Raw genomic sequence first — 22695 nt, 5'->3', positions numbered from 1 at the left:
GGTTTGAATACTTATGTAATAAGGTGTTTCTGTTTTTAATTTGTAATACATTTGTAAAAATGTCTAAATATCTGTTTTTGCTTTGTTATTAGGGGTATTGTGTGTAGATTGATTCTGAAAAAAATAATTGTATCCATTTTTAGAATAAGGCTGTAACATAACAAAATGTGGAAAAAGAAAAGGGGTATGAATAATTCCCGAATGCACTGTATATATGAAGTATGTAAAATAGTGTGTAAACATTATTCAAGTGACCAGTTTTCAATGACTATGTACATAGGGCAGCAGTCTTTAAGGTGCATGGTGGAGTACCGGGTGATATCTGGCTAGTAACACTGACGAAGGTTCAGGGCAGGGTACTGGGCAGAGCCTGGCTAGTGGTGTCTATTTAACAGTCTGATGGCCTGGAGTTAGAAGCAGTTTTTCAGTCTCCCGGTCCCAGCTTTGAGGCACCTGTACTGTGTCTGTCTTCTAGATGGTAGCAGGGTGAACAGGCCGTGGCTCGGGTGGCTGAGGTCATTTCAGACACAGCCAGTGAGTCTTGGCCAGCAACAATCAGGGGTCCCTAGTTAGCAAAAAAAAGACAGTACTATTCAACATGCAGACAACAACAGATAAAGACAACAATTATACTTATCACTCCTGTGGATATCAGGAGTCCTCTAGCTATAGAATTAAGCTTACTGTATATACTATATCTTATGTGTCTCAGAGGAAATGGTCATGATCTGACTCTAGAAACTTTGTAACACCTGCTGACCCCAAATAGTTTAAAAAAAATACCAGAGCCCTTGGTTGGTCTATTGTTAAATGGACTAGGCTATTTAGAGTGTGATAACATCTTAGAAAAAATATTTATGAGACACATTTTTGTTATCATACTCAAATAGACAATTTAACAACTGAATATGACCTATATACTTATTGATCATTTTTAAATTGGACTTTGATGTCTGGCCGGCCTGTGAGGAGAGAGTGAACTGGGCCACAGCGGCACTGTGCGTCGTGAGATGGTGGGGCACCTCACAGGGGCTGTTCGTCTCAGCGACTCCCAGTTAATCCCACCCACCGACAGAAGTTTGCAGGCCCCGGCTAAACTTCCAGCTCACTTCTCTGCCGACGACTGCTCCTTTCCACGTAGAGATCCAATTTTCCAGAATGCTGTGGCGTTTTGTAGTAGCGATTTCAGGCGTTTGCATCCCATGTTGCCTTTCGGACGTGCAGCTCAGTAGTAATGTTATTCTGGAACCTTATGATCTGCTGTTCGACACCGCGGTGGAAGCCTACTACAAGGGGGACTGGATGACGGTAATTCTGAACATGGAGAGAGCGCTTCGGAACAAGGCTGCGATTCGCAGGGTGAAGGCGCATTGCCGGATAACTTGTGCCAACCAGAGCGCTTTCGGGGAGCCTTTATCCAGCATGGTTGTGCCAGTACCAGGCGCTGGCTCCGTGGAAGATCTGGGCTTTTTCCAGAAAATTATGAAAAGGGCTGATTGTGTAAATACCTGCGAAAGTGAGAAAATTGGACCACCAACTATTCATAAAGTCACTGAAGATGTGGACCTTGAGTTTAAGAAAAGAACCCCCTACAATTACCTGCAAGTCGCGTACTTCAAGGTATAAAATAGTTGATCATATAGGCCCTATAAAGTTATGCATTATACATTTGTATATTTTGCATAGGCTTGCTACAATATATCTTCCACACAGACAGTATCCCATGTTGTGGAGTAAGATGCTCCTGCATCATATCTTATTCCACAACATGTTCATGTTGTTTGAATCGCGGTGCACATTTATCACACTTACATGACAAAATAAAGGTCATGTCACTTTATGTTGTCCAATTTCATTCAAACTTCCCTCAAGCAATTCGTTAACTGTAGGCTACGTGATCTGCTCAGCTTTCCCCAACCCCCCAGCCGGCCGTGCCACGTCTCTAGGTGGAGTCTAGCTATGTAGACAGACCACTTACGTTCTGGCGCTTGATTCTTCTCGTTTTTTGGGGCTTGTCATCAAAAAGCGAAGCTACTCAGCAGCTTCTGCATGCTATATACCTGCCATTCAATAGTTTATTTAGCTATTGTTAGAATAGGCCTATACATGAACAGGAGAGGCCTAAACCAAACTCAGTTTAAAAGTCTGTTTATAAACGGGTTACTACATTGTAGTAAGAGTAGCTAGTTAAATAAAGTAAATACACGCAACCTATAAGGCCTGCAGTTCCTGAGAGCTGCAGTTCCTCATTGTTTATCCATATTGCCTATTTACTAATGCCAATCGATATGAGCAAAATATGTACTGATTTACAAACATAAACACAAAAATCTGTAAAAGATACACAGTCCCTGGTGGTAGGCAACATTTATCACAGGAGGTTGGTAGCAGCTTAATTGGGGAGGACTGGCTTGTGGTAATGACTGGAGCGGAATCAGTGGAATGGTATCAAACACATGGTTTCAATGTGTTTGATGCCATTCCAGTCCCTCTGTTCCAGCCATTACTATATGCCATCCTACCCTCAGCAGCCTCCACTGAGATTCATGTATACTATAGGAAGCCTAAAGGATAATGACTAGTTGCCTGAAACAGCATGCTGGTGATTGCAGCTCACACATTTGTTACATCATTCCAGGAAGTCCTGGCTCCTAGCCAGATGACAGAAGACTTATGAGACGTGGAGCATTTAGGGAAGCCTTTGGAGTCTTAATGTGCTACTTCTCTTTGTTTGCTTGTTGTGTGAGAGTTATTCATATTATGTTGTGTCATTGTTTTGTTGTGCTAAGTATCTCTCTTACCTCTGTAGATCAACAAGCTGGATAAGGCTGTGGCGGCAGCAAACACCTTTTTCCTGGCCAACCCAGACCACATGGAGATGAAGCAGAACCTGGACTATTACAGGATGATGGCAGGAGTACAGCAGGAGGACTTCAAAGACCTGGAAGCCCGGCCGCACATGGTGAGACTGACACTACTCGTCCCTAGTAATGCACCCGTTATAACCGTAACAATGCACCCGTTATAGCAGTAACAATGCACCCGTTATAACAGTAACAATGCACCAGTTATAACAGTAACAATGCAACAGTTATAACTGTAGCTATGCACCCGTTATAACAGTAACAATGCACCCATTATAACAGTAACAATGCACCAGTTATAACAGTAACAATGCAACAGTTATAACTGTAGCTATGCACCCGTTATAACAGTAACAATGCACCCATTATAACAGTAACAATGCACCAGTTATAACAGTAACAATTCAACAGTTATAACAGTAGCTATGCACCCGTTATTACAGTAACAATGCAACAGTTATAACAGTAGCTATGCACCCGTTATAACAGTAACAACACAACAATTATAACAGAAGCTATGCACCCGTTATAACAGTAACAATGCAACAGTTATAACAGTAGCTATGCACCCGTTATAACAGTAACAATGCCCTCGTTATAACAGTAGCTATGCACCCATTATGACAGTAACAATGCTCCCGTTATGACAGTAACAATGCACCCGTTATAACAGTAACAATGCACTCGTTATAACAGTAGCTATGCACCCGTTATAACAGTAATTATGCACCAGTTATAACAGTAACAATGCAACAGTTATAACAGTAGCTATGCACCCGTTATAACAGTAACAATGCACCCGTTATAACAGTAGCTATGCACCCATTATGACAGTAACAATGCTCCCGTTATTACAGTAACAATGCACCCGTTACAACAGTAACAATGCACTCGTTATAACAGTAACTATGCACCCGTTATAACAGTAATTATGCACCAGTTATAACAGTAACAATGCAACAGTTATAACAGTAGCTATGCACCCGTTATAACAGTAACAATGCACCCGTTATAACAGTAACAATGCACCAGTTATAACAGTAACAATGCAACAGTTATAACAGTAGCTATGCACCCGTTATAACAGTAAAAATGCAACAGTTATAACAGTAGCTATGCACCCGTTATAACAGTAACAATGCACCAGTTATAACAGTAACAATGCAACAGTTATAACTGTAGCTATGCACCCGTTATAACAGTAACAATGCACCCATTATAACAGTAACAATGCACCAGTTATAACAGTAACAATGCAACAGTTATAACAGTAGCTATGCACCTGTTATTACAGTAACAATGCAACAGTTATAACAGTAGCTATGCACCCGTTATAACAGTAACAACACAACAATTATAACAGAAGCTATGCACCCGTTATAACAGTAACAATGCAACAGTTATAACAGTAGCTATGCACCCGTTATAACAGTAACAATGCACCCGTTATAACAGTAGCTATGCACCCATTATGACAGTAACAATGCTCCCGTTATGACAGTAACAATGCACCCGTTATAACAGTAACAATGCACTCGTTATAACAGTAGCTATGCACCCGTTATAACAGTAATTATGCACCAGTTATAACAGTAACAATGCAACAGTTATAACAGTAGCTATGCACCCGTTATAACAGTAACAATGCACCCGTTATAACAGTAGCTATGCACCCATTATGACAGTAACAATGCTCCCGTTATTACAGTAACAATGCACCCGTTACAACAGTAACAATGCACTCGTTATAACAGTAACTATGCACCCGTTGTAACAGTAATTATGCACCAGTTATAACAGTAAAAATGCAACAATTATAACAGTAGCTATGCACCCGTTATAACAGTAACAATGCACCCGTTATAACAGTAACAATGCACCAGCTATAACAGTAACAATGCAACAGTTATAACAGTAGCTATGCACCCGTTATAACAGTAACAATGCAACAGTTATAATAGTAGCTATGCACCCATTATGACAGTAACAATGCTCCCGTTATTACAGTAACAATGCACCCGTTATAACAGTAACAGTGCACTCGTTATAACAGTAACTATGCATCCGTTATAACAGTAATTATGCACCAGTTATAACAGTAACAATGCAACCGTTATAACAGTAGCTATGCACCCATTATAACAGTAACAATGCACCTGTTATAACAGTTACAATGCACCAGTTATAACAGTAACAATGCAACAGTTATAACAGTAGCTATGCACCCGTTATAACAGTAACAATGCACCAGTTATAACAGTAACAATGCAACAGTTATAACAGTAGCTATGCACCCATTATGACAGTAACAATGCTCCCGTTATTACAGTAACAATGCACCCGTTATAACAGTAACAATGCACTCGTTATAACAGTAACTATGCACCCGTTATAACAGTAATTATGCACCAGTTATACCAGTAACAATGCAACAGTTATAACAGTAGCTATGCACCCGTTATAACAGTAGCTATGCACCCGTTATAACAGTAAAAATGCAACAGTTATAACAGTAGCTATGCACCCGTTATAACAGTAACAATGCACCCGTTATAACAGTAACAATGCACCAGTTATAACAGTAACAATGCAACAGTTATAACAGTAGCTATGCACCCGTTATAACAGTAAAAATGCAACAGTTATAACAGTAGCTATGCACCCGTTATAACAGTAACAATGCAACAGTTATAACAGTAGCTATGCACCCATTATGACAGTAACAATGCTCCCGTTATTACAGTAACAATGCACCCGTTATAACAGTAACAATGCAACAGTTATAACAGTAACTATGCACCCGTTATAACAGTAACAATGCACCCGTTATAACAGTAACAATGCACCAGTTATAACAGTAACAATGCAACAGTTATAACAGTAGCTATGCACCCGTTATAACAGTAAAAATGCAACAGTTATAACAGTAGCTATGCACCCGTTATAACAGTAACAATGCAACAGTTATAACAGTAGCTATGCACCCATTATGACAGTAACAATGCTCCCGTTATTACAGTAACAATGCACCCGTTATAACAGTAACAATGCACTCGCTTTTAACAGTAACTATGCACCCGTTATAACAGTAATTATGCACCAGTTATAACAGTAACAATGCAACAGTTATAACAGTAGCTATGCACCCGTTATAACAGTAACAATGCACCAGTTATAACAGTAACAATGCAACAGTTATAACAGTAGCTATGCACCCGTTATAACAGTAACAATGCACCCGTTATAACAGTAACAATGCACCAGTTATAACAGTAACAATGCAACAGTTATAACAGTAGCAATGCACCCGTTATAACAGTAATCATGCACCAGTTATAACAGTAACAATGCAACAGTTATAACAGTAGCTATGCACCCGTTATAACAGTAACAATGCACCCGTTATAACAGTAACAATGCACCAGTTATAACAGTAACAATGCAACAGTTATAACAGTAGCTATGCACCCGTTATAACAGTAAAAATGCAACAGTTATAACAGTAGCTATGCACCCGTTATAACAGTAACAATGCAACAGTTATAACAGTAGCTATGCACCCATTATGACAGTAACAATGCTCCCGTTATTACAGTAACAATGCACCCGTTATAACAGTAACAATGAACTCGTTATAACAGTAACTATGCATCCGTTATAACAGTAATTATGCACCAGTTATAACAGTAACAATGCAACAGTTATAACAGTAGCTATGCACCCGTTATAACAGTAACAATGCACCAGTTATAACAGTAACAATGCAACAGTTATAACAGTAGCTATGCACCCATTATAACAGTAACAATGCACCCGTTATAACAGTTACAATGCACCAGTTATAACAGTAACAATGCAACAGTTATAACAGTAGCTATGCACCCGTTATAACAGTAACAATGCACCAGTTATAACAGTAACAATGCAACAGTTATAACAGTAGCTATGCACCCATTATGACAGTAACAATGCTCCCGTTATTACAGTAACAATGCACCCGTTATAACAGTAACAATGCACTCGTTATAACAGTAACTATGCACCCGTTATAACAGTAACAATGCACCAGTTATAACAGTAACAATGCAACAGTTATAACAGTAGCTATGCACCCGTTATAACAGTAGCTATGCACCCGTTATAACAGTAAAAATGCAACAGTTATAACAGTAGCTATGCACCCGTTATAACAGTAACAATGCACCCGTTATAACAGTAACAATGCACCAGTTATAACAGTAACAATGCAACAGTTATAACAGTAGCTATGCACCCGTTATAACAGTAAAAATGCAACAGTTATAACAGTAGCTATGCACCCGTTATAACAGTAACAATGCAACAGTTATAACAGTAACTATGCACCCGTTATAACAGTAACAATGCACCCGTTATAACAGTAACAATGCACCAGTTATAACAGTAACAATGCAACAGTTATAACAGTAGCTATGCACCCGTTATAACAGTAAAAATGCAACAGTTATAACAGTAGCTATGCACCCGTTATAACAGTAACAATGCAACAGTTATAACAGTAGCTATGCACCCATTATGACAGTAACAATGCTCCCGTTATTACAGTAACAATGCACCCGTTATAACAGTAACAATGCACTCGCTTTTAACAGTAACTATGCACCCGTTATAACAGTAATTATGCACCAGTTATAACAGTAACAATGCAACAGTTATAACAGTAGCTATGCACCCGTTATAACAGTAACAATGCACCAGTTATAACAGTAACAATGCAACAGTTATAACAGTAGCTATGCACCCGTTATAACAGTAACAATGCACCCGTTATAACAGTAACAATGCACCAGTTATAACAGTAACAATGCAACAGTTATAACAGTAGCAATGCACCCGTTATAACAGTAACAATGCACCAGTTATAACAGTAACAATGCAACAGTTATAACAGTAGCTATGCACCCGTTATAACAGTAACAATGCACCCGTTATAACAGTAGCTATGCACCCATTATGACAGTAACAATGCTCCCGTTATTACAGTAACAATGCACCCGTTATAACAGTAACAACGCACTCGTTATAACAGTAACTATGCACCCGTTATAACAGTAATCATGCACCAGTTATAACAGTAACAATGCAACAGTTATAACAGTAGCTCTGCACCCGTTATAACAGTAACAATGCACCCGTTATAACAGTAACAATGCACCAGTTATAACAGTAACAATGCAACAGTTATAACAGCAGCTATGCACCCGTTATAACAGTAACAATGCAACAGTTATAACAGTAGCTATGCACCCATTATGACAGTAACAATGCTCCCGTTATTACAGTAACAATGCACCCGTTATAACAGTAATTATGCACCAGTTATAACAGTAACAATGCAACAGTTATAACAGTAGCTATGCACCCGTTATAACAGTAACAATGCACCAGTTATAACAGTAACAATGCAACAGTTATAACAGTAGCTATGCACCCGTTATAACAGTAACAATGCACCCGTTATAACAGTAACAATGCACCAGTAATAACAGTAACAATGCAACAGTTATAACAGTAGCTATGCACCCGTTATAACAGTAACAATGCACCCGTTATAACAGTAGCTATGCACCCATTATGACAGTAACAATGCTCCCGTTATTACAGTAACAATGCACCCGTTATAACAGTAACAATGCACCCGTTATAACAGTAACAATGCACCCGTTATAACAGTAATTATGCACCAGTTATAACAGTAACAATGCAACAGTTATAACAGTAGCTATGCACCCGTTATAACAGTAACAATGCACCCGTTATAACAGTAACAATGCACCAGTTATAACAGTAACAATGCAACAGTTATAACAGTAGCTATGCACCCGTTATAACAGTAACAATGCACCCGTTATAACAGTAACAATGCACCAGTTATAACAGTAACAATGCAACAGTTATTACAGTAGCTATGCACCCGTTATAACAGTAACAATGCATCAGTTATAACAGTAACAATGCAACAGTTATAACAGTAACTATGTACCCGTTATAACAGTAATTATGCACCAGTTATAACAGTAACAATGCAACAGTTATAACAGTAGCTATGCACCCGTTATAACAGTAATAATGCAACAGTTATAACAGTAGCTATGCACCCGTTATAACAGTAACAATGCAACAGTTATAACAGTAGCTATGCACCCGTTATAACAGTAACAATGCACCCGTTATAACAGTAGCTATGCACCCATTATGACAGTAACAATGCTCCCGTTATGACAGTAACAATGCACCCGTTATAACAGTAACAATGCACATTTTTCTAACAGTAACAATGCACCCGTTATAACAGTAACAATGCACCCGTTATAACAGTAACAATGCACCAGTTATCCTAGTGACAACGTATCAGTTATCCCAGTAACAATGAACCCGTTATAACAGTAACTATGCACCAGTTATAACAGTAGCTATACACCCGTTATAACAGTAACAATGCACCCGTTATAACAGTAACAATGCACCAGTTATAACAGTAACTATGCACCAGTTATAATAGTAGCTATGCACCCGTTATAACAGTAGCTATGCACCCATTATAACAGTAACAATGCAACAGTTATAACAGTCGCTATGCACCCGTTATAACAGTAACAATGCAACAGTTATAACAGTAGCTATGCACCCGTTATAACAGTAACAATGCACCCGTTATAACAGTAGCTATGCACCCATTATGACAGTAACAATGCTCCCGTTATGACAATAACAATGCACCCGTTATAACAGTAACAATGCACCCGTTATAACAGTAACTATGCACCCGTTATAACAGTAACAATGCACACGTTATAACAGTAACAATGCTCCCGTTATAACAGTAACAACGTAACAGTTACAACAGTAGCTATGCACCTGTTATAACAGTAGCTATGCACCCATTATGACAGTAACAATGCTCCCGTTATGACAGTAGCTATGCACCCATTATGACAGTAACAATGCTCCCGTTATGACAGTAACAATGTACCCGTTATAACAGTAACTATGCACCCGTTATAACAGTAACAATGCACCCGCTATAACAGTAACAATGCACCCGTTATAACAGTAACTATGCACCCGTTATAACAGTAACAATGCACACGTTATAACAGTAACAATGCTCCCGTTATAACAGTAACAACGTAACAGTTACAACAGTAGCTATGCACCTGTTATAACAGTAGCTGTGCACCCATTATGACAGTAACAATGCTCCCGTTATGACAGTAGCTATGCACCCATTATGACAGTAACAATGCTCCCGTTATGACAGTAACTATGTACTAGTTATAACAGTAACTATGCACCAGTTATAACAGTAACTATGGACCAGTTATAACAGTAACTATTCACCAGTTATAATAGTATCTATGCACCAGTTATAACAGTAACTATGCACCAGTTATAATAGTAGCTATCTACCCGTTATAACAGTAGCTATGCACCCATTATGACAGTAACAATGAACCCGTTATAACAGTAACTATGCACCAGTTATAACAGTAACTATGCACCAGTTATAATAGTAGCTATGCACCCGTTATAACAGTAGCTATGCACCCATTATAACAGTAACAATGCTCCCGTTATGACAGTAGCTATGCACCCATTATGACAGTAACAATGCTCCCATTATGACAGTAACAATGCTTCCGTTATGACAATAACAATGCACCCGTTATAACAGTTACAATGCACCCGTTATAACAGTAACTATGCACCCGTTATAACAGTAACAATGCACACGTTATAACAGTAACAATGCAACAGTTACAACAGTAGCTATGCACCTGTTATAACAGTAGCTATGCACCCATTATGACAGTAACAACGCTCCCGTTATGAGAGTAGCTATGCATCCATTATGACAGTAACAATGCTCCCGTTATGACAGTAGCTATGCATCCATTATGACAGTAACAATGCTCCCATTATGACAGTAACAATGTACCCGTTATAACAGTAACTATGCACCCGTTATAACAGTAACAATGCACCCGCTATAACAGTAACTATGTACTAGTTATAACAGTAACTATGCACCAGTTATCCTAGTGACAATGTATCAGTTATCCCTGTAACTATGAACCCATTATAACAGTAACTATGCACCAGTTATAACAGTAACTATGGACCAGTTATAACAGTAACTATTCACCAGTTATAATAGTATCTATGCACCAGTTATAACAGTAACTATGCACCAGTTATAATAGTAGCTATGCACCCGTTATAACAGTAGCTATGCTCCCATTATGACAGTAACAATGAACCCGTTATAACAGTAACTATGCACCAGTTATAACAGTAACTATGCACCAGTTATAATAGTAACTATGTACTAGTTATAACATTAACTATGCACCAGTTATCCTAGTGACAATGTATCAGTTATCCCTGTAACTATGCACCAGTTATAACAGTAACTATGCACCAGTTATAACAGTAACTATGCACCAGTTATAACAGTAACTATGCACCAGTTATAATATTAACTATGCACCAGTTATAACAGTAACAATGCACTAGTTATAATATTATCTATGCACCAGTTATAACAGTAACTATGCACCAGTTATAATAGTAACGATACACCAGTTATAACAGTAACTATGCACCAGTTATAATAGTAACTATGCACCAGTTATAACAGTAACTATGCACCAGTTATCCCAGTAACAATGATCCCGTTATAACAGTAATTATGCACCAGTTATAACAGTAACTATGGACCAGTTATAACAGTAACTATTCACCAGTTATCCCAGTAACAATGAACCCGTTATAATAGTAACTATGCACCAGTTATAACAGTAACTATGCACCAGTTATAACAGTAACTATGCACCAGTTATAACAGTAACTATGCACCAGTTATAATAGTAACTATGTACTAGTTATAACAGTAACTATGCACCAGTTATCCTAGTGACAATGTATCAGTTATCCCTGTAACTATGCACCAGTTATAACAGTAACTATGCACCAGTTATAACAGTAACTATGCACCACTTATAACAGTAACTATGCACCAGTTATAATATTAACTATGCACCAGTTATAACAGTAACTATGCACTAGTTATAATATTATCTATGCGCCAGTTATAACAGTAACTATGCACCAGTTATAATTGTAACGATACACCAGTTATAACAGTAACTATGTAACACCAGTTATAATAGTACCAGTTATAATAGTAACTATGCACCAGTTATAACAGTAACTATGCACCAGTTATCCCAGTAACAATGATCCCGTTATAACAGTAATTATGCACCAGTTATAACAGTAACTATGGACCAGTTATAACAGTAACTATTCACCAGTTATCCCAGTAACAATGAACCCGTTATAATAATAACTATGCACCAGTTATAACAGTAAATATGCACCAGTTATAACAGTAACTATGCACCAGTTATAACAGTAACTATGCACCAGTTATAACAGTAACTATGCACCAGTTATCCCAGTAACAATGATCCCGTTATAACAGTAATTATGCACCAGTTATAACACTAACTATGCACCAGTTATAACAGTAACTATGCACCAGTTATAACATTAACTATGCACCAGTTATAACAGTAACTATGCACTAGTTATAATATTATCTATGCACCAGTTATAACAGTAACTATGCACCAGTTATAACAGTAACTATGCACCAGTTATCCCAGTAACAATGATCCCGTTATAACAGTAATTATGCACCAGTTATAACAGTAACTATGCACCAGTTATCCCAGTAACAATGATCCCGTTATAACAGTAATTATGCACCAGTTATAACAGTAACTAGGGACCCGTTATAACAGTAACTATTCACCAGTTATCCCAGTAACAATGAACCCGTTATAATAGTAACTATGCACCAGTTATAACAGTAACTATGCACCAGTTATAACAGTAACTATGCACCAGTTATAACAGTAACTATGCACCAGTTATAATAGTAACTATGTACTAGTTATAACAGTAACTATGCACCAGTTATCCTAGTGACAATGTATCAGTTATCCCTGTAACTATGCACCAGTTATAACAGTAACTATGCACCAGTTATAACAGTAACTATGCCCCACTTATAACAGTAACTATGCACCAGTTATAATATTAACTATGCAACCAGTTATAACAGTAACTATGCACTAGTTATAATATTATCTATGCGCCAGTTTAACAGTAACTATGCACCAGTTATAATTGTAACGTTATACACCAGTTATAACAGTAACTATGCACCAGTTATAATAGTAACTATGCACCAGTTATAACAGTAACTATGCACCAGTTATCCCAGTAACAATGATCCCGTTATAACAGTAATTATGCACCAGTTATAACAGTAACTATGGACCAGTTATAACAGTAACTATTCACCAGTTATCCCAGTAACAATGAACCCGTTATAATAATAACTATGCACCAGTTATAACAGTAAATATGCACCAGTTATAACAGTAACTATGCACCAGTTATAGTAACAATGATATAACAGTAACTATGCACCAGTTATAACAGTAACTATGCCAGTTATAACAGTAACTATGCACCAGTTATCCCAGTAACAATGATATAACAGTAATTATGCACCAGTTATAACAGTAATTGGACCAGTTATAACAGTAACTATGCACCAGTTATCCCAGTAACAATGATCCCGTTATAATAGTAATGCACCAGTTATAACAGTAACTATGCCAGTTATAACAGTAACTATTCACCAGTTATAACAATTAACTATGCACCAGTTATAATAGTAACTATGCCAGTTATAACAGTAACTATGCACCAGTTATCCTAGTGACAATGTTATAATATTAACTATGCTATGCATGCACCAGTTAGTTATAACAGTAACTATGCACCAGTTATAACAGTAACTATGCACCAGTTATCCCAGTAACAATGTTATCTATGCACCAGTTATAACAGTAACTATGCACCAGTTATAACAGTAACTATGCACCAGTTATCCCAGTAACAATGATCCCTATGTTATAACAGTAATTATGCACCAGTTATAACAGTAACTATGGGACCCGTTATAACAGTAACTATTCACCAGTTATCCCAGTAACAATGAACCCGTTATAATAGTAACTATGCACCAGTTATAACAGTAACTATGCACCAGTTATAACAGTAACTATGCACCAGTTATAACAGTAACTATGCACCAGTTATAATAGTAACTATGTACTAGTTATAACAGTAACTATGCACCAGTTATCCTAGTGACAATGTATCAGTTATCCCTGTAACTATGCACCAGTTATAACAGTAACTATGCACCAGTTATAACAGTAACTATGCACCACTTATAACAGTAACTATGCACCAGTTATAATATTAACTATGCACCAGTTATAACAGTAACTATGCACTAGTTATAATATTATCTATGCGCCAGTTATAACAGTAACTATGCACCAGTTATAATTGTAACGATACACCAGTTATAACAGTAACTATGCACCAGTTATAATAGTAACTATGCACCAGTTATAACAGTAACTATGCACCAGTTATCCCAGTAACAATGATCCCGTTATAACAGTAATTATGCACCAGTTATAACAGTAACTATGGACCAGTTATAACAGTAACTATTCACCAGTTATCCCAGTAACAATGAACCCGTTATAATAATAACTATGCACCAGTTATAACAGTAAATATGCACCAGTTATAACAGTAACTATGCACCAGTTATCCCAGTAACAATGATCCCGTTATAACAGTAATTATGCACCAGTTATAACAGTAACTATGGACCAGTTATAACAGTAACTATTCACCAGTTATCCCAGTAACAATGAACCCGTTATAATAATAACTATGCACCAGTTATAACAGTAAATATGCACCAGTTATAACAGTAACTATGCACCAGTTATCCCAGTAACAATGATCCCGTTATAACAGTAATTATGCACCAGTTATAACAGTAACTATGGACCAGTTATAACAGTAACTATTCACCAGTTATCCCAGTAACAATGAACCCGTTATAATAGTAACTATGCACCAGTTATAACAGTAACTATGCACCAGTTATAACAGTAACTATGCACCAGTTATAACAGTAACTATGCACCAGTTATAATAGTAACTATGTACTAGTTATAACAGTAACTATGCACCAGTTATCCTAGTGACAATGTATCAGTTATCCCTGTAACTATGCACCAGTTATAACACTAACTATGCACCAGTTATAACAGTAACTATGCACCAGTTATAACATTAACTATGCACCAGTTATAACAGTAACTATGCACTAGTTATAATATTATCTATGCACCAGTTATAACAGTAACTATGCACCAGTTATAACAGTAACTATGCACCAGTTATCCCAGTAACAATGATCCCGTTATAACAGTAATTATGCACCAGTTATAACAGTAACTAGGGACCCGTTATAACAGTAACTATTCACCAGTTATCCCAGTAACAATGAACCCGTTATAATAGTAACTATGCACCAGTTATAACAGTAACTATGCACCAGTTATAACAGTAACTATGCACCAGTTATAACAGTAACTATGCACCAGTTATAATAGTAACTATGTACTAGTTATAACAGTAACTATGCACCAGTTATCCTAGTGACAATGTATCAGTTATCCCTGTAACTATGCACCAGTTATAACAGTAACTATGCACCAGTTATAACAGTAACTATGCACCACTTATAACAGTAACTATGCACCAGTTATAATATTAACTATGCACCAGTTATAACAGTAACTATGCACTAGTTATAATATTATCTATGCGCCAGTTATAACAGTAACTATGCACCAGTTATAATTGTAACGATACACCAGTTATAACAATAACTATGCACCAGTTATAATAGTAACTATGCACCAGTTATAACAGTAACTATTCACCAGTTATCCCAGTAACAATGAACCCGTTATAATAATAACTATGCACCAGTTATAACAGTAAATATGCACCAGTTATAACAGTAACTATGCACCAGTTATAACAGTAACTATGCACCAGTTATAACAGTAACAATGAACCCGTTATAATAGTAACTATGCACCAGTTATAACAATAACTATGCACCAGTTATTCCAGTATCAATGAACCCGTTATAATAGTAACTATGCACCAGTTATAACAGTAACTATGCACCAGTTATTCCAGTATCAATGAACCCGTTATAATAGTAACTATATACCAGTTATAACAGTAACTATGCACCAGTTAAAGCAGTAACTATGCACCAGTTATAACAGTAACAATGGACCCGTTATAATAGTAACTATGCACGAGTTATAACAGTAACTATGCACCAGTTATCCCAGTATCAATGAACCCATTATAGTAGTAACTATACACCAGTTATAACAGTAACTATGCACCAGTTATCCCAGTATCAATGAATCCGTTATAATAGTAACTATGCACCAGTTATAACAGTAACTATGCACCAGTCATAACAGTAACTATTCACCAGTTATAACAGTAACTATGCACCAGCTATAACAGGAACTATGCACCAGTTATAACAGTAACTATGCACCAGTTATAATGGTAACTATGCACCAGTTATAACAGTAACTATGCACCAGTTATAACAGTAACTATGCACCAGTTATAACAGTAACTATGTACCAGTTATAATGGTAACTATGCACCAGTTATAATAGTATCCATGCACCAGTTATACATTTACATTTAAGTCATTTAGCAGACGCTCTTATCCAGAGCGACTTACAAATTGGTGCATTCACCTTATGACATCCAGTGGAACAGCCAGTTATCCCAGTAACAAAGGACCAGTTATGACAGTAGCTATGCACCAGTTATAACAGTAACTATGCACCAGTTATAACAGTAACTATGCACCAGTTATAATAGTTACTATGCACCAGTTATCCCAGTAACAAAGGACCAGTTATAACAGTAACTATGCACCAGTTATAATAGTTACTATGCACCAGTTATCCCAGTAACAAAGGACCAGTTATAACAGTAACTATGCACTAGTTATACTACTGACAATGAATCAGTTATAAAGCAGCAACAAAGACCAGTTATATACCATTTAGAACAGTTAGAATCACACATAGTCAGACTGAAACCATTTACCCTTTTGCCTACTTGGAAAGGGCAGGCATCGGGCACTGGAGAAGTGACAAGGGACCTAATTGGTACACGGTTGGGGTAGGGTCTAGGATCTGCTGACTCCTTGCTCTGCTCTCTAATCCAGGCGGAGTTCCTTGCAGGGAAGCGGTACTACAGCTCAGACTCATTCGGTCTGGCCATCGACCACTTTGAGGCGGCAGTGGAGGAGTACTTCAGCGCGGACCAGGAGTGCCGGGCGCTCTGTGAAGGAGCTTACGTCTACGACGGATACAACTACATGGAGTACAGTGCCGACTTGTTCCAGTCCATGACAGGTGAGATAGTGTGTTAAGACAGACTAAATCCCCAAACAACCTCAAGCTATCGTTTTGGATAAAAGCCTAAACCCTGTACCCCTGTCTTTGTCAGACCACTACATGCAGATTTTGAACTGTAAGCAGAAATGTTCTGTGGAGCTAGCCTCCACCGCGGGAAAGGACAAGCCCTTTGAGGATTTCCTCCCTTCCCACTTCAACTACCTACAGTTCTCTTACTACAACAGTGAGTCTAAGTCCCTATTCACTGAAAGAATCAGGAGCATTTGCTGTCTGTATCTGATTGTGCCTGCCTCTCCTCTCATACCAGTCTCTTCTTATCCCTCTTTTTTTCCTTCTCTTCCTTCCCCCCTTCCTCCCCCCCCTCTCTCAGGTGAGAAGTATGAGCAGGCCATAGAGTGGGCTAAAACCTACCTGCTGTTCCATCCAGAGGAGGAGGTGATGAATCAGAACCTGGCTTACTACTCCGCTGTGCTGGGGGAGGACAAGGCTGCAGCCATATCCGCTAGACTGGTGTGTGTGTGAGCGCGCGCACACACGCATGCACACACGCACGCACGCACGCACGCACGCACGCACGCACGCACACACACACACACACACACACACACACACACACACACACACACACACACACACACACACACACACACACACACACACACACACACCACACACCTGTGCCTCATGCCTCCAACCCACTTTCCTCCATGTCTTCTCTCAGGTGGTGAAACAGCATATTCAGCAGTCCCTGTTGGAAAAGGAGCTACTCTACTTTGCTTATGAAGTGTTTGGAATCACCTTTGTTGATCCGGTAGGTTAACATGTCTCTGATCTTCGCTTGTGTCTCACTGATTCTACAAGATAGGTGATCACTATCAAGTGGTTTTAGCATGTGATCTTACATCCTTACCTTCCCTTTGCAGGATTCCTGGACCCCTGCAGACGTCATGCCCCTCAAACTGAGAGAGAAGCAGAAGTATGAGAAATACACGTACAGACCAGTAGAGGCTGGTGGATGGAGAAATTGGAGTACTCTCTCATTGTAATGGCTCGAATGGAAAATGATCAAACCTACTGCTCCATTCATTCAAGTCAAGCCATTACAATGATCCATCCTCTAATTTAACGTGACACCAGCATCCACTGGTACATAGTACATACATGTATGCTCTCAATTTCAGAATAGGCTCTGCTCTCCAACTTGTTTGAACCTTTTAACTGTTCATTGCCTCCCCCTGCAGGGCAGAAAGGGAGACTGCGGCGAGGATCACTGAGGAGATTGGGAATCTGATGAAGGAGATTGAAACTCTGGTGGAGGAGAAGAACAAGGAGTCGACTGACATTGCCAAGATCGTACGAGAAGGTAGGGTTTTTAGAGCATGAAGTTTGGGAATGTCAGTGGACTGTGTAGAATACTCTGACGTGCACCTCTCTCTATATTCATTCCCTCTGTCCCTACCAGGTGGTCCTTTGTTGTTTGATGACATCAAGATTACTATGTCGTCAAAGCAGCTGAATGGGTCTCAGAGGGTTCTACTGGATGGATTTATCTCGAATGACGAGTGCAGAGAGCTCACCCGCCTCTCTAATGTGAGTGGGAGTCAGGGCTAGTTAGTCTGTGTGATTGACTGTGTTTGTGTGTGTTTGACAGTGTGTATGTTGATTGTGTGTTAATGGAGGGTGTATTTCTGATGGTCTGTGTGTTAAAACTGAATGCATGATTCTGTTATTGTGTGTGTTGACGCTGTGTGTTTGTCAGGCGGCTGCGCTGAATGGTGATGGGTATCAAGGCCACCCCTCCCCCCACTCACCCAGCGAGAGCTTCCAAGGAGTCACTGTCCTCAAGGCTATTAAGGTACATTACTGACTCTACACACTATAGCCCTGCTTACCAAACCATAACCCAAACACCACTAGCCAACTCTGACCCTAACCCAGTATGTTCAGCTTCCCCCAACCCCAGCTAGCTTCATTCTCTAGCCTCAGCTTTATCTCCAACCTATTTAAAGCTGAGCCCCAGCCCAATGGCATCAATGTACTATGCGGGTTAGGGATAAGAAAGCACCTATTTCTGATGATCTTGTACTGTTCTATAGTTGGGACAGGAGGGCACTGTGCCCCTGAAGAGTGCCCGCCTGTTTTTTGACATGAGTGAGAAGGTGCGTGGGGTCCTGGAGTCGTACTTCCGTCTGGACTCTCCTCTCTACTTCTCCTACTCCCACCTGGTCTGCCGCTCCGCCATCGACGGTGAGAAAGTGAACTATGGTGGGCACCCAGGGGACAGTATTGTGGCTGACTGCCAGACATAATGAGTTTAGGTCCTTTTTGGAATTCACCACTATGGGAAAACAACATGTTCTATTTTCTTCAAGTTGTCTATATCAAATTCAGGATGTCATTTAACCCACATTATTCACCTGCCTGTCTGAGTGTATAGACATGCAGTAAGTTATGTTTCCATCTTCTGTCTGTACAGAGAAGCAGGATGACCGTGACAACCTGAGTCACCCGGTTCATGCAGACAACTGCCTGCTGGTCTCTGAGCTCAACGAGTGCATTAAAGAACCACCTGCATACACAAACAGGGACTATAGGTATACACACACACACACACACACACACACACACACACACACACACACACACACACACACACACACACACACACACACACACACACACACACACACACACACACACACACACACACACACACACAGAGACTACAGGTACATACACCATGCATATGCTTATAACGTAGGTATCAGCAACATCTACTACACTTGCAGGTATCATCATGCACCACTGTCTTTAAAACACTTCTCTTGTTCCTGTTGTGTTTTAGCGCAATCCTCTATCTGAATGATGACTTTGAAGGAGGAGATTTCATTTTCACTGAACTGGATGCCAAAACGGTCACAGTAAGTGTCAATCAATGATGTGGATTTGAGTGCTGCAGAGTATAACCAGTTGTTTCGCCATGATTTATTTTAAGGTATAAGTTAATTGAGCATATGATGACTGATGTCACTGACCTGTGTTGTCCAGGCGGAGGTGCGTCCTCAGTGTGGTCGTGTGGTTGGGTTCGGTGCTGGGAATGAGAACCCTCACGGGGTAAGAGCGGTCACTAAGGGCCAGAGGTGTGCTGTGGCCCTGTGGTTCACCCTTGACCCCAAACATGAGGAGAAGGTAATGTATCTATCAGTTAATTCATCTGGAATCGTGTATATCATGTCTTTCTTTCTATCATTCTATGTTGTGATGGGCTATTTTGTAATCTGAGGGAGAAAGCAACACTTTCCATTTATTGATTCATCTACATTTCATCAGTTTCTCTTGCTTCAGACTTACCTAATTTGTGTGTGTGTGTCTCCAGGACCGGATCCAAGCTCAAGAGATGCTGAAGATGTTCTCCTCTCCTACGGACACAGAGTTCACAAATACAAAGGCAGAAAGCTCACAACCACAGCTTACACCTCTTGACCAGTCTGCGCTTCTTGGTCAAGCTGCAACCCTAGTCCAGGAGCAGGCATACCAACCAGAGGACAAACCAGCAGAGAAGAAGCCTGAGGAACCAGCAGAGAAGAAGCCTGAGGAACCAGCAGAGAAGAAGCCTAAGGAACCAGCAGAGAAGAACCCTGAGGAACCAGCAGAAACAGTTAGTGAAAAGCCATCTGATTATCCAGAGGATAAAAAGAATGAGAAGCCGATAGAGAAGCACGCAGAAAAACTCATTGCAAAAAAGGGTAACAAAGCTAAGGTGAAAGAGCTGGTCAAAACTAAAGCCAAAGCAGCGACGACTAAAACAGCAGCTAATGCAGGGGACAAAGCCAACGCTAAGACAGCAGACAAGGCTAAAGCAGGGGACAAAGCCAACGCTAAGACAGCAGACAAGGCTAAAGCAGGGGACAAAGCCAACGCTAAGACAGCAGACAAGGCTAATGCAGGGGACAAAGCCAACGCTAAGACAGCAGACAAGGCTAAAGCAGGGGACAAAGCCAACGCTAAGACAGCAGACAAGGCTAATGCAGGGGACAAAGCCAACGCTAAGACAGCAGACAAGGCTAAAGCAGGGGACAAAGCCAACGCTAAGACAGCAGACAAGGCTAAAGCAGGGGACAAAGCCAACGCTAAGACAGCAGACAAGGATAAAGCAAAACCTGCTGCAAAAACAAATGTCAAACAGGCAGCAGACAATAAAGAGCAGAAGCCAGCGACAAAAAAGACAGAGAAAATCCCTGTCAAAAAGGTTTCCAAGGACTCCAAAACTGACCTCAAGTCATCCTCGGACTCACAGACAGACAAGGACGAGCTGTGAGACCAACAGCACCTGTGACTCTTATTCTGTGGTGTCTTTTTTTCCCTACTGTTTGAATATGTTTGTCAAGGTTGTTTCTGTGGATGTGCTGGATAAAGATCTGAGGTTGTTTGCTGTATTGTTTTGGATGTTGTTTGTCTGCCCAATAATGGTGGTAAGGAACAAGGATATGGTGTTGTAATGTAAGCCATACCGTAATACCAAGGGACTGCAAACTCACTCTGATGGCTGATGTCAACCAACCAATCAATCAAATCAATCAATCAAATTAGATTTCTATAGTGCTTTTTCACAAATACATTTGTCACAAAGTGATCAATTGTAACCACCTTTGAATATCTATCCCAGACTCATGTGAACAGATAATTGTTATATTATATATATATATATATATATATATATATATATAATATGACTTTTGTTTATGATTTTGGATCCTCAGTCTGCTATTTTGTACTGTTTTAAAATATACTGTTCTTTGCCTCAGGAATTGAAAGATGTAATGTCCTCAAAAAAACAAAAAACAGGAAAGAACAACAATGAACAAATGTGTCTGAATAGAGACTGATACCTGATTCATGTGGATACGCTAAATAAAAGTACAGTTCTAACATTGGTGTTGCTCTTTAATGTAATACCTCTAGAGAACACTAGGTGGCAGAGAGGAACTAGAATGGCATCTCATGTACATCGCACATGGAATATGTACCCATTTTCCCTCTGAATATGTTGTAAGTATGGACCCTCACGGTTTAACTGTCCGGTTACTACTGGAGAGCCTTAAATCACAGTTACAGCTGTGTGGCGGTCATCCAATTCCCAGGAGACCATGTTGTATGAAAGCCTGTTCAGACTTTTCAGATGTATTTCTTTTTATTTAACTAGGCAATTCAGTTAAGAACAAATTCTTATTTATAATGACGGCTTGCCCCGGCCAAACCCTCCCCTAACCAGGATGACGTTGACCCAATTGTGCGCCGCCCTATGGGACTCCCGATCACAGCCAGTTGTGATACAGCCCGGGATCTGTTGTGATGCCTCTAGCACT

At 39.4% G+C, this 22695-nt stretch overlaps 2 protein-coding genes across 3 annotated transcripts in view; both read left to right on the top strand.

Annotated features, from left to right (window-relative positions):
• The window catches only part of LOC118400263 (succinate dehydrogenase [ubiquinone] iron-sulfur subunit, mitochondrial-like), a 401361-nt gene that overhangs the window by 53453 nt on the left and 325213 nt on the right, over window positions 1-22695 (top strand). The gene's annotated exons all lie outside the window — the stretch shown is intronic.
• Window positions 1049-22252, top strand: LOC118370845 (prolyl 3-hydroxylase 1-like). 2 transcript variants are annotated; one of them, XM_052473471.1, is made up of 15 exons: window positions 1049-1620; window positions 2810-2962; window positions 17137-17326; window positions 17421-17552; window positions 17700-17839; window positions 18051-18140; window positions 18253-18305; window positions 18571-18692; window positions 18792-18919; window positions 19089-19184; window positions 19426-19594; window positions 19806-19923; window positions 20175-20250; window positions 20378-20518; window positions 20706-22252. In XM_052473471.1, exons 1-15 carry the CDS (start codon window positions 1159-1161, stop codon window positions 21645-21647), a joined length of 3012 nt encoding a protein of 1003 aa, XP_052329431.1. In that variant the 5' UTR covers window positions 1049-1158; the 3' UTR covers window positions 21648-22252. The 2 variants fall into 2 exon arrangements, with proteins under 2 accessions (XP_052329431.1, XP_052329432.1); XM_052473472.1 differs by having other exon boundaries at window positions 1050-1620; window positions 19426-19576.

Source organism: Oncorhynchus keta, chromosome 21 (genome assembly GCF_023373465.1).
Source record: "Oncorhynchus keta strain PuntledgeMale-10-30-2019 chromosome 21, Oket_V2, whole genome shotgun sequence".
NCBI lineage: Eukaryota > Metazoa > Chordata > Actinopteri > Salmoniformes > Salmonidae > Oncorhynchus > Oncorhynchus keta.
This window is presented reverse-complemented; position numbering and strand designations above follow the sequence as displayed.